This window comes from Silurus aristotelis (genome assembly GCF_946808225.1).
Source record: "Silurus aristotelis genome assembly, chromosome: 9".
NCBI lineage: Eukaryota > Metazoa > Chordata > Actinopteri > Siluriformes > Siluridae > Silurus > Silurus aristotelis.
This window is the reverse complement of record NC_139582.1, coordinates 24340506-24354650: the sequence shown is the minus strand read 5'-3', so window position 1 is coordinate 24354650 and position 14145 is coordinate 24340506. Positions and strand designations below refer to the sequence as shown.

At 35.8% G+C, this 14145-nt stretch overlaps 2 protein-coding genes across 4 annotated transcripts in view; one reads left to right on the top strand and one right to left on the bottom strand.

Moving 5' to 3' along the window:
- The first annotated feature begins 85 nt into the window (after positions 1–85).
- grem1b (gremlin 1b) lies at positions 86–3269 on the top strand. The gene is made up of 2 exons (XM_083550586.1): positions 86–455; positions 1800–3269. Exon 2 carries the CDS (start codon positions 1801–1803, stop codon positions 2341–2343), a length of 543 nt encoding a protein of 180 aa, XP_083406712.1. The 5' UTR covers positions 86–455; position 1800; the 3' UTR covers positions 2344–3269.
- A 175-nt stretch (positions 3270–3444) lies between these two features.
- LOC310731171 (formin) overlaps positions 3445–14145 on the bottom strand; it is an 84375-nt gene continuing 73674 nt past the window's right edge. For all 3 annotated transcript variants that reach the window (XM_083550572.1, XM_083550573.1, XM_083550574.1), the window contains 4 exons: positions 12665–12716; positions 8134–8283; positions 5105–5186; positions 3445–5013 (listed from right to left, as the gene is read on the bottom strand). In XM_083550572.1, coding sequence (XP_083406698.1) covers positions 4969–5013; positions 5105–5186; positions 8134–8283; positions 12665–12716 — 329 coding nt within the window. In that variant the 3' untranslated portion in view covers positions 3445–4968. The remainder of the gene's footprint in view (positions 5014–5104; positions 5187–8133; positions 8284–12664; positions 12717–14145) is intronic.

Here is a 14145-nt window from a genome sequence, read left to right as displayed (position 1 = left end):
CTCACCTCTTTAACCACAGACACACTCCTGTCCCTCCCATCTTTTCTCTGCGCTCGTCCGTTTTTCTCAAGTGGCTTCTAGGAAGTGATGAAGGGGGGTGTTAGTGTTAGATGAGGGCGGAAGGTTTGGGGTCTGCTCACGCGTCTGGCCAATAATGTGCAGAGAGCAGCCGCGAACATCATTTAAAAAGGAGACAGTCGGGCGCTGCTTAAACCTTCCATCAGTGTGTGTGTGCGTGCGTGCGTGCGCGGTTGTCGGTGCGCGTGCTTGTAAGTGTTTAAGGCATCGGTATGAGCTTTGTACACTCGTTCCGGCGCACTTGATCATATCTGATCCACATATTCCTCACTGGATTTTCTCTGGTTAGAAGGACTGATCACACACCAGGTTCCCACTGTGTGAATTCCCTTTTCTTTGGACGTCCCGACTTTACAGCACTCATTAAGCCTTGACAGGTGAGCTTTCTGCACACACGCACGCACCTGGACATGTACATGTAGTGCACATACATGATATAAGATGCATGATCAGACCTTAAGGATCTTATCTCATTAATTATTTTCAGAGTAATAGGATACATCAGGCAAAAACATGCATTTTCTATTAGACTACAGTAACAGCGAGGTTTCTTTAAAACCCTTACAGAAAACTTCAACATGGACTTTTCTTAAAAAATTCCATGAAGAACATTTTGGCCCTGAGAGTGCGCGTGCCTCATGAAACCGTCTAAATGTAAAACAGTAATACGCATAGAATATACGAAATATGTTTATTAGGATTGTTTTAATCTAATTTAATGTAACTCAATTTGTAATCTAACTCAGCCCTTAACTGATTTGCTGTTAGGGCCTGTTCCTGTGCTTAGCAACGATTGGCTATGTGCGCGTTCACACACACTATAACACAAAAAAGTTATTTTTGGCACTGTGCATTGAATGGGAAAGAAAACACCAAAAAAAAAAAAAAAAAAAAAAAAAAACCCAGAATGCCCTGATGCATATTTTTCTACATTTATATTTGATGCATATTTTTCTACAGTTATACTTGATGCATATGTTTATATATTTCCGTTACATTTACAATTTATATGTGCTTACAGACTTACAATATATTATATGTGCTAAAAGAGGACTGGCACTTTATAAGATTAAGAAACCGATTTATAAACATGTGAGACTTTATCACAAGTTTTCTTCATTGCTTAAATGTTCTTAAGTTCTTGATTTTCTTCATCTATTCCACTCACAGGACCTGTCTTTTTTGCCTAACCCTAGATGCACAGAGGAACATCTAGTTAAACGTGTAGTCTGTGTATCTGCAACCTGTTTCCACATATTTCCACAATGCCAAATAATTAATATTTGCCATTTGTTATTAATAACTTAATAACCACAATTAATTGTGATCGTTATACAGGTTGATTTACCATCATCACGAAAAAACACAGACTTTAGGATTATACACACACATATATATTATGTATTGTATATTATATTCATATATTTTATATAGTGCACGAATAGACAATGTTTTACATGACTGCTTTAAAGGTACATCTATACATGCATCAGTACTGCACAAAAACAAAAACAATCAGAAGGTGTACAAGAGTAAAACTGAAGAAAGCAGGACCCCCTTTTTTATTTATTTATTTATTTATTTTGGACGTGATGAACAAGTTGTATTTCTTGTATTGGAGTAAAAGGATGCATATGAGTGATTACAATTTGCAATGCAAAATAGTATTTTTAACCTCGTCCACAAATCTTGTTGCATCTTGTATCGATATATTTTGGCAGAATGACCAGATCGGTGCAGCTCACGTGCGCAGTGCTCTTGCTGTGGGTTCTTGTGTCCTGCGCGGCGGAAACCAGATCCACCCAGGGCGCCATTCCTAACCCGAGCAAAAACAAACCCAACGAGTCGGAGAGACGGCAGACCGGCTCTTCCACATCATCCTCATCCTCGGGCAGAGGCAGAGGCACGTCGTCCTCTGCAGAAGAGGTGCTGGAGTCGAGTCAGGAAGCGCTGCATGTGACCGAGCGCCGCTACCTGAAGCGCGACTGGTGCAAGACGCAGCCGCTGAAGCAGACGCTGCACGAGGAAGGCTGCGTGAGCAAGACTATCATCAACCGCTTCTGCTACGGCCAGTGTAACTCATTCTACATCCCGCGCCACGTGCGCCGTGAGGAGGGAGCCTTCCAGTCGTGCTCGTTCTGCAAGCCCAGGCGCTTCACCACCATGACCTACACACTGTCCTGCCCTGACCTGCAGCCGCCCACGCGTAAGAAGCGCGTGCAGCGCGTCAAACAGTGCCGCTGCATCTCTATCGAACTGGATTGAAGCGTGCGATCAAACAATATCTACTTTTTTTTTTGTCGGAACTTGAACACCGCAGCATTACATTCAGAAAACTTATTTAGATGAAAAGCATAAAGCACGTTTTCTAAAAGGGGAAAAAGAGGACACTGGACACTGATATTGCGCAATCAAACTCCATCCAAGCGCAACACGCATTTCATCCTGCCTTCAACAATCCCATCACGAGTTCTTATCGCATGTTTTCCTCCAGAAAAAACACGCTTCATCTAAACATTAAACATATGCAAGTGTTATTTTCCTCACTTTTGCAACCTGTTTACAAAACAAAGAGAACACCCCCCCCAAAAAAAATGAATAAATAAATAATAATAAAAAAAATACATAAAATAAGTAAAACAAATAAATAAATACAAATAACAGAACACTGGCAAAACACACAGCATTCTTTTTGGGACATTAAAGCCTAATCATGTAATAAGTATTAACAGGTATCTTTTTTTTTTTGTCTTTTTGGAGAGTGCTGGAAAGTGTTTTTTCCACCATGTGGAAATAATTGGTGATCTAATAAAACGTGTAAAGAAGACTTTTATTTAACATGATTTTAATATGATAGAAGGACGCTTGTATAATAGCTGGTGTATTATATTGTCTGTCTGTTTGTTGTGAATTTTGTTTTGTAGACATATTTTTATGTACCTATTATTATTAATATTATACGACCTGCCTGAGAATGACATGATCTTAAACCCTTCATATATGATTTATTTAAAATTAGAATTGAAATCATGCAAAAGAAAAAAAAAAGAAGAGTACAGAACCTGGTTATAATGAACATATTGTGGTCCATTCTGTTTACAAGTCTTTCTCTGTGACTGTTAAATGGGATTGCTGCTTTATCTTGACTGTAGGCCTGTTGAGTTATTGTGTTAATAAAAAGTACAAATATATTTATAAGTCTCTTTTTATGTTTTATATGAAACTAGTACTTAATAGTACTATACACTTGCATATTGTTTGATATTGTATGTGTCTGTATTAATCAAAAACACAAATAGACCATGAACCATCCTTGTCACTTACCTATATGGTAACATGGTTTAAAAAAAAAAAAAGAAGAGCCTGTTATGTGTTTGGAAGTAAATAGGACTGAAATGCCTTTATATCATGTGTAAAACATAATTCAAAACTATCAGACAATAAATTAAATGGCATTTACTGAGAAACATTTCCCATTATTTAAAATCTAAAATAATACACACCAAATACAAAAAAATTAGAGTAGCACAAATATGTTTCAGATTTAATGCATGACTTTGGTGTTGGATGGTGTGAAGCGAGGGGAAAACATTTGGTACGTGTGAGTTAGGGTTGTTCATGTCCTGATTTTCCCAGAGGTCATTAGGTTCAGTTTAATGCACATGAACAGACTGTTGAAACTTTACACAAACCACAACTAGGACTGGGTAAAGTTAATAGGAACAGAAAGACAGACAGGAGAGGGCAAAAAAAGAAAAGAAAAGAAAGCACACACTACATATTTGGAATTAATAAATAAGAACAAAATGTTAGCTTATTAAAAAAAAAATGAACATTTATGTTTACTTGACCCGGTTACTCGTCCAAGACACTTTATTTATTATTACTACGCAAAAGGGGGAAATCACAAGCAATTTGGTAACGATGAGGAATTTACTTGAGAGAAAAAATACTTCACCCATTAGAAGTTATAAATATTTTCAGTACAGGTCTAAGTTGTTCACTTTTCAACACACCATTTAAAGAATATTTGCTATGAAAAATCTATGAAAATAAATATATCCTCTCACAAGCCATAGCTGTTGCTCAAAAAGGAGATTGCATAGAGACTAAAAGTGATGATACATTGCAACGGAGGTAAAATATATAATTTAGATGTGGCAAAAGGGCTGCTGTATCAAGCAGGAAAGTGCATGTAACAGTGATAAAGCTACAGCTATTAGACCGAACGTGTAGTTGTACAGTTCAAATTAAATCATGACAGGACAAAAATTTTAAACCGCTCTAATTAATGCAGGATTTGTATCTCTTCTTTTTATTTATAGCTTGAGGTCTGTAAGTGAGGTTAGATGGACAAGATCAGACATTCTGCTGGTGTCTGCAGCAAGGTGTAGTTTCTCTAAAAAATAAAGTGGAATAGGCAAAGCATTAACTTTATCTTTCTCTCTTTCTGTCTCTTTCTTCACATTTAATCCATTAAACCTAACAAGATGGCTGTGAAAAGGTTGGGTTGTTCTTTTTTTTCTTTTTAATGCCCTTTTGTGTGTGAATCTTTATTTTTTGGTTTTACAGGGGAATCTGAGATTCTGCCATTGGAAATGCTTGCTATGTACTTATTATGATGGAACCTGTTCTAACCAGGTAAGCAGGAGACAAATGTTGCTGAAGACATCCTTGTCCTTCATGTGGAGATGGTTCCTGTCCTATGTCCCACAGCTCCTGATTGCAATTTTGTGTCCACAAAAAGATGTAAACCCAAACGTCTTATTTTTTTTGTGGAGATTTCATTTAAGAGCAGTGTAGCACAATAGAATGCCATACTTCTGTGCAAAACACTTTCTTTAATGGAGGAGGAAATTATGCTTTATCAGGCTGTACCCTCTGCCATCTTCAGCTGGAGGACACATTCGCCTCTTTTTGCCTTAGCCTTTCCTTCTGTAATAGAATATACAGCATGGGTAAAAAATGTTCAGGATGTATCTGAGGTAATGTGACAAATGTATTTGTGGGTTTGTGTGTTTCTTACCAGACTGTTTGCATTGACCTTTTTTGTCTCCACTTTTTTCTCAGCTGTGATCTTTTTAACATTCTGCTGAGCTTCCTTTAGCCTAAAAAATGTGACATTACAAAGTTTAAAAATCATTCAAAAATATATATCTATTTTTCTAATGATCTCTATTGTTTTATTTTGCTCGTTGAATTCCTCGTTAAGATTTAAGAAGATAATTTCAAAGTATTAAAATGTTTTATACATCTTTCATAATTAAAAATAACTAATAAATAAAGGATGGAACAATGTGAATATAATTCATGGCATGATAACTGTCAAACTGGATATAATGGTATTCAAATTTAGTTTCTTCACACACCATATGGTTTTGTAGTAGAAGTATTAAATATCTTAACATGGCACACTGGGTCACCTTGGAATAACAAGCTATAAGGTTATAAAATGAAATAAAATTGCCATAAGTATGTTGACCATAAGACCAATTAAAAATTTGAATGAATTAATCAATTATAATCACTTTGAACACTTAAACATTTTATATATATATATATATATATATATATATATATATATATATATATATATATATATATATATATATATATATATAAATAAATATATCTCCTCACACCCTGTTTGGAAATTATGTATAAGTTTACATAATCTTAATATTTTAGAATTCCTTATTATAGGTGTTTTACAACATACCACTAGTAAAATATAAAATGTAACAGATTGTTTGCTTAGTCCTGAACTAGGTACTTTATACTTACCATTTCCAAATTAAATATGAAATTAAAATAATGATTAAAAAAAAAAAAAAGTATGAATTATTTATTTAAAAGTTAGGGTTAGATTTATTGCTTTATTCATAAAATCATAATAATTATTGCTTGGTAATAATGTTTGAAAAAACAATAATTCTGGAGATATTATTTGCTGCATAATAGATATAAGCTCAAAAAGATGAATAGAGGTGCTTGTGGGTCTGAGTAGAACCATAAACCTTCCCACTCCAACAGCAGCTACTGTTTAAAATTTAAGATTTAAATATCAAGGTAGGACATGTCAGCTAAATTTATGTATGAATTTTAAGAAATGTGGACAAACTGTTAACATTATTTTAAATATTAACAAAATTAAATATTAAGAATATGGATTTTAACTTTTTTTACACCCAATGTAAATCATTAGCAAGGGGCAAAAGATTCTGAACTGAAAAGCTGAGCATCTTATGTTGAACGTGTAGTCCAATCCGTAAAGTGTCTTCACACTGACAGTAACCATGCTTTCTGAATTCCTCAGCTAGAAGTTCGGTTTAAACAGTATCACCATGTGCGCTAGCTTTAACAGCCTCCCTCACCATTCTGTGCCAGTAAAGCCTCCAGGGGGCCGCAGTGAGAGGTATTGTGCCCCCGGCTGAGATGCCCTGGGTCAGGGCCGAAGCTTTGATGCCCCTAGGACCTTAAACAACGACCTAAAAGTAGTTTATTTTTATTTGTCTGCATCGTCTGCAAAATTTGGGCTGGGTCTCAAGTGAGTAGACGCAATTGGAAGTCTGGCATGTGTTATGGGGCTCAGTCGCTTTGTTGCCTAATTGAAACACAGTACCCAAAGGTACTAAGCCATGATAAAGAGTGTGAGAATTTTAATGATGGTAAAGGTGTAGAGTAAGTGTTCAACTTCAATAATGTGTGTTAACTTCAAACAACACAAAAGCAAAGTTAAAGGCTGCTTAATAATATTAATAGAGTTGGGACACTATTCATTCCATATTCATTGCAGTCAAATTGTTGCCACCGGCTTGCTCATCAGGGACAAACTTACTCATAAAGAACATATTCACTCTTAATCACCACATTATCTGTGTAAAGCTGCTTTGAGACAATGTTCATTGTTAAAAGCGCTATACAAATAAAAATAAATTGAATTGAATTGAAAATTGCTTAATCAGAATGAAGTCATATTGTTTCTACCACACATCCTTGTTTTTCACATATTATAGTTTTATATTTGCCATATTCTTTTTCTCATTTTTTGTCCACATTCTGATGTTGCAAATTCTACTTTTACTATGTAAATTCTATTTTTATGCCACAGACCATCAACGAAAGCATTTCACTTCACTTTGTAGGGTTGTGCATGCAACCAATACAATTTGGATTTTGAAATTAAATATACACCCTACATTTACTAAAACCCTTGATAAATTCACTGGTCTGTGTATTCTGGCTTGTGATCACATGAGATCCTAACTAGTCAAAAGTAGAAATGTGTAGGACTGTGGATATTATTGCACTTGTGTATTTATTATCTTTGCTTCCTTGATACTAAGGTACCTTATTTTTGCTATAATTCTTCCTTGTATCTTGTAATATGTAATAATCTTGTAAACTTATTGCCTCTGCAAACCTAATTAGGCAGTTACTAGGAACACAGCATTGTCACAACATTGTCACAGAGGCATTAACAGTGATCCATTAACTTTATAACTGATACCTCTCTCATATCGCATGAAAGTTAAAACCTCTTGCTCGCACAACTTGTTTGTTGCGTCCCACTGGATACCATCTTGATGGAAACTTTTAGTCTTAACCACATGCCATGTGAATAACCAAACAAACAAATACAACAAAGGAGTGGGACTCCCAATCATATATGTATTATATCTGTTTACACACAATTTATGGACTTTATGAATACTGTATTTACTTGCGTTGCTGCTAAGGGATTCTGTTAGATCAAAAACTTTGTAAAGGTGCAGGATGAAACCGTTTTCTAAGAGATTTGTTTATTTGAATAGATAGAAAATCCACTCATATTTAATTTGAAAAATAGAGGAAATATTCTGCAGAATTGGCTAACCAGTGGATAGGCTAAGTTTAAATAAAGTAATCTAAAACTATTAGTTGTTTAAATTGCTGAAATGTTTTTGTTTATCTAACAAGAGAAATACACAGGGGCAAGTTTATCCTTTTTCTTAAAAAAAAGAAAAGAAAAAAAGAAAGCAGTAATCTTACAGACAACTTTGTAACCTTACTCACTTTTCCTGGGAGATGTTCTTACTTTCACGCTTCCACACACTCTTGAAATCATTGCAGAACTCAAACCATAGTAAGAAAACATATTCAGGTGTAACCTCCTTGTCTCCGGATTTGGGTTTAAGCCCAAAGTAGGTGGCCATTTCCTTAAAGCTGAGGGGAAAAAGAAAGTGAGGGTTAACCAAGACTAAGATAGCACAGACTGAACAAGTACTGAATCATTGGAGATAAAAGAACATAAGAGCACATTTTTGGTCCATCAATGTTTTAACATTTTAAGAAATCAGGTTAGAAGTATTTGAGAACTTTGGCCTGGAGCAATCCTCAGTCAGCTGAACGACTGATTTGCACAGTCCCACTTTCAGCACAGTATCACAAATGAGAGGGTGTGCTTATTGTAATTGCAGTGTTTATTGCACTGTACCACAGACAATTTATTTGTAACTAAAACTGATGTTTTCCCAGCATTCACAGCAGTGTTCCACAAGCTGCAGATGCTTCACACTGCTCAGCAACCTGCTTTAATTCAGAGATTAAAGCACCACTCCTATTGTTGCTGTCATGACTGTCTTACTGCCAGCCATGACTTCGAAGGTTGCATGGGGATTCACAATGCTCCCCTGACATCCAGACGGATGAGGCCTAGCACTGTGCTAATAGGAGACATGCTGCATACTGGATGGCACCATGCCAGTGCCAAGATGCTTCCAAACTTTCTGTACGGTGCGCAGCATAAAACCATTGGTCATTTGTTATCCAGGGCCTAGCAGGAACATTCAGTTCCTTTCATTTCTTGGGCAAATTCTGAGCTTTATGAACTGTGACTCACTGATCTATTTTCTCACAAGATGCTTTTATGATCTGGACATGAAACAGACAGAGGGTCATGAACAAAACAGATCCTTCTCCATCATAATGGTACATCTTGCTGTTAGTAGTTTGGAACTGTACAAGCATTCTCCTCATTCCCTCTGAAAGGCAGGAAAATGGCAATAGCACAGAGGCTGTCTTAGCAAAATACACGACAGTGAAAATCTGTTTCCAGCTAAAACTATTCCCAGCTAACCCATGAAAGCCTATTTTCAAAGTAGAAGTTATACAACCTGGTTCAGTTATTATGAAACTAAACTTAAACTAAATCTTAATAAAGCACATTTTAAAGAGCTTGTTTTTATACAAACCTCAGTCACAGAATTAACATTAAAGAATAACCAAGAATAAAAATAAAACATTATAATTGTCTCTGACAAAGAGGTTTATGCACAATGTTGAAATAGTTTTTTTTTTCAACATTATGCATTATAGTTTGTTTACAGGTTATGCATTATAACCTGTAAACAATTATACAAATATAGAGGTAGAGGAAATTGTCTTTGCCTTTACTTATACTCTTGACTGCTGTTGTGACACCACACTCTGTACTAAATGGTTGTGTTATGACAGTGGGATAAGATTACGAGAATTAATCTTTTATTGAAAACAGAAAGACACTGGGGAGCAGAACATATTTAGAAAGCCACAAGGCAAGTGGAACAGTGTGACTAATTGGAACCTGTGTGGCACTCAGAATATCACAAACAATTAAAGGGCTGTTTAGATTAGACATGTTAGAAATATCCTGTAAAGAAGAAAATTAAGTTGACTACTTCATCTGCCTTGCCTCATCAAGATTAGAACTGAATTAATACAAATGTTCACTCACCCCTTTAATTTGATCGACTAATCACTTTGGGTCTTCACTTACAGGTAAATGCCTGCAAATGCCTTGACTACTATCTCTGACATCTTGGTATTAGAGAGCCTGTCTTAAATTCTACATCCTGGTTAAAATGCCAATTCACACACACACACACACAGGCACACACACACACACACACACGCACGCACGCACGCACGCACGCACGCACGCACGCACGCAGGCAGGCAGGCAGGCACACACACACACACACACACACACACACACACACACACACACACACACACACACACACACACACACACACACACACACGTAAAGTTGCCAATTCACCAACAGGCATACTTTTGGAGGTTGGAAAAAAATTAAGTGGGTTAAAAAAAGAATGAACCACATCAAATTAAGCCCAGAAAGAGCATGCAAAACTCCATAGAGTATTGAGTTTGAGATTTAACCTGGGACCCTGGAGCACTAAGGCTGCAGTAGATCCTAGTTCCACCATGCCAATCTCAAACAATCATGTAAATCTTTAATATAATCTATTATAAAAAACAGTGATGTTGGTTAATTCTATGAAATGACAAGAAAAATAAAAACAAATGGCAAGGAAGCACTGTTAGAGATTACCGTCCTCATGCTGAGTGGTGTAATTCCAGGTTTTATTCTCTGTTTTTATGTTTACAGGATCTTTAATAAAAGACTATCTAGAACCTTGGTCCTGTGAGTTTCGTGTCATTGTGTGGAATGTACTGTATATGTTTGAAAAGACAATAAAAGCCACTACATTTGACTGGACTGACTTGTATGTTGTGAATATTTGTTTTGATTCATTTGATGCTAATTCCCCACCCGTATTGTGATTTGTCATTTCTCTCACATGTCCCTCTGTTATCAGCTGTCTATGATTTACCTTGTAATTTGTTTGTGTTTAAGTACCCCAGTGTTTTTATTTGTAAAATATTTTGTAAAATATTACCTTCAGTTATCTGCCTTGACAGTGCTGATGTTTCATGTTTTCCCAGTTTTTGATCTTGGTTTTATTCCATGTTCATATACACATTCTTGTTTTGCCTCATGTACATTGTTTGCCAATTGCCTAGTCTTTGCCACTTTTATGTTTCTGACTTTGCCTGCTGACTTGGATTGTTTGTTTTAATAAAAGTTTCTTAATCTGTTTTAGCCTTCTCCTCCTTTCCAGTGTGCTATTTGTGCATTATATGATATTTGGAGTTATATATCCTTTTTTTTTTTTTTTTAAATAAACGCTTTAAAAAAGAGTTATGTTACTAAGAAGCAAAGTTGAGTAAAAATTATGCAATAACTAATAATCAAATGTTTTTTATTATTAGTTTTTGTTTAATTTATTATATCCATGCTGGAATTATTTGTTAGTGCAAAATTGCTGATCAAAGCTTCACTAAGAAATTTGGCACCCACACTGGCCACATAATGTAACTGTGCAAAAGTAGATTCACCTCTGGTATGGACGCCCACCCAGCTCTAAGAGTTTGAGTGTGCAGCCACATCCATCACCACTATGTCACATTAATGAGGTGTGTTCATGGGAAATGGGGGCGTACTCACTCCACCTCGGAACAGCTCTTTGGTCTCATTTGTAGACTAAATAAATGGTGAATTAAATACCTTTTTTTAGCTGCTTGGGCCTTTTGATCAACATTAGTTAATTCAACACCTCAATGAGAGTGGAGTCCAAGTGGGCAGGTTAACCTCGAAGGCTCATTAGGATACCCTGAGATAAAGCCAGGCTTGATGTTTTGGGTTCAATTATTTAATTGTCCTTTTATATAGCATGCACGAACACTTTTTTATTTATAGAATAATTCTGCCTTGTTTTCATTGTCCTTTGTCTCTAAGTGAACAAGGAAAAATTATCAATTTGCTTTGTTTGTCATTTCAAAGGTAATTTTCCATCTATGAAAGTTTCCAAGTTCCAGATACACTTTCTACAGTTTGGCATCTCGAGTCAAATGTTTCTGCATAAATCAACAAAAGAGGTTGCATGGGAGTCACTAATGCATGTGATAAGGCTATATGACAAAACAGAATTAGCCCACCTCTGTGTGTGTGTGTGTGTGTGTGTGTGCGTGTGTGCGTGTGTGTGTGTGCAGGAGAATGGGATGGTATCCCTAAAAGGATAAAATATTTAATCGTATTGCCTCCTGGCTAATACAAAATATAAGCAATTTTTAAGTTTTTATTAACAAAAATAATTTAAAAAAGCTAAAAGGTTCCTTAGTTCCTTATTTTAACTTTTGTGTAGATTTATATTAGTAGCTGCATTTATAGTTTGAACAAGGGTAGTATGACAAATGCATATGCACGTTTAGATACACTTTCTAACAATTGTAAAAATAATGTATAAGAAGAAAATACTTTGTAAGTTATTACATTAACTGAGCATTCTTTCTTTCTTTCTTTCTCTCTCTCTCTCTTTCTCTCTCTCTCTCTCTCTCTCGCTCTCTCTCTCACACACACACACACACACACACACACACACACACACACACACACACACACACACACACACACACACACACACACACACACCTGATTCCTTATCACCCAGCGCTAACAGCCACAGACAACAAATAAAAGCATTGCTATTACCCAATGTTATGAGGATGCGGTCTTTGCTTATCTGTCTAACATGTAGAACAGCCAGCAATGCCTGGCTGACATCTCTCATAAATCTCACTTGGCTGGGCTCCACAGTGGATGTCATACACTTCCATGCATAGCAATGCACAGTTTTTAATCCAAACTTATAACAAATACTGCATACTTCAAGTGTCTCGTAATAACTAATGTATCACCTACCTTTTCTGGGCAGAGTTGAGGCATTCCTCTTCAGCTGTATACTTTGCTTTTGCTGCAGATGAACAGACAACAGAAAACTTAATATAAATTTGAACTTGCAATAATATTGATGTTATGCATGTAACACAAACATCTGCTTAATCTTACACTTCGGATTGAGCTGGTTGAAATCAGAATAAATGACATTCTAAAATACATTCCAAAAAAATTTTTAGTAGTAGATTTTAGGGGTTTTACAGACTATATGATGAATTCATTGACTGTGGAACAACTTTGTTGCAAACTGAATAGAGATTCAGAAATAAAAGGTAAAGAAACCACGCTAGGCTAAAATTAATTTGGACGAAATGTAGCCAATTTTACAGCCAAATGCACAATATTACATTTTGGAAAAAAAAAAGTTTTTTTCCATTCATTTTCTTGCTTTAATAAGCTTTTATCACTTTTGTCGTTTGTCTCTAAGTAAATAAGGAAAAAATATCAATTTGCTTTGTTTGACATTTCAAAAGTAATTTTCCATTTATGAAACAATCCAGATACACTTTCTGCAGTTTGGCGTCAGCGAGTCAAATGTTTCTGCATAAATCAACAAAACAAGTTGCATGGAAGTCACTAATGCATGTGATAAGGCTATATGACAAAACAGAAGTAGCAAACCTCTGTGTGTGTGTGTGTGTGTGTGTGTATGTGTGTGTGTGTGCAGGAGAATGGGGAGCATATTTAATGGTATTGACTCCTGGCTAATACAAAATATAAGCAATTTTTAAGTTAGCATTCTCTCTTTCTCTCTTTTTCACTCTCTCTCACACACACACACACACACACAGACATACACACACTCTGAATGGAGATTTAGAAAAGAAAGGTAAACATAGCACGCAAGGCTAAAAATAATTTAAAAATTAAGCCAATTCTACAGCCAAATGCACAATATTACACAATATTTTGAAAAATATGTGTGCTGCACTCTCAGTGTCACAATTACCAGCCTGTCCACATGAGTGCATTATATAAATGTATGTCATTATTTAGTACAATATGATATAATATATTATTTTGCACATACTATGCACTGATCTATTTACCTTCATTGTTACTAGTTCAGCCTAAAAGCACTTAAGTTGTAAATTTTATTTGTATCCTGTGCATATCAGGTGGAGATAAAGTGTGAATATGTTTTGACAGGTACTTTAATGCAGCCTGAAAACACTTTTGCCGTGAGTATGGACTAGACAACTGCACGACTGCTTTTCTGAATAATTAAAATGTTTTGATTGTCTATATTTGCGTGTTTAGCAGGAGCAAGAAGTAAAGCTTTAGTACTAGAGGCTGTAGAGTGGACCATGTAAAAAGTGTCTAAATGTAAGGCAGATGTGTACGGTGGGCCAAGCTGAGGTGCAAGAATTTATCTAGGGCCAGAGAGAGCCTGTGATCTCAGATTTATTGCATTTTTTCTGATTCATCCTATTTAAAAAAAAAAA

What these genes read in the sequence shown, in the direction of transcription:
- grem1b (XM_083550586.1), top strand. Translation starts at nt 1,801, where the DNA reads ATGACCAGATCGGTGCAGCTCACGTGCGCAGTGCTCTTGCTGTGGGTT.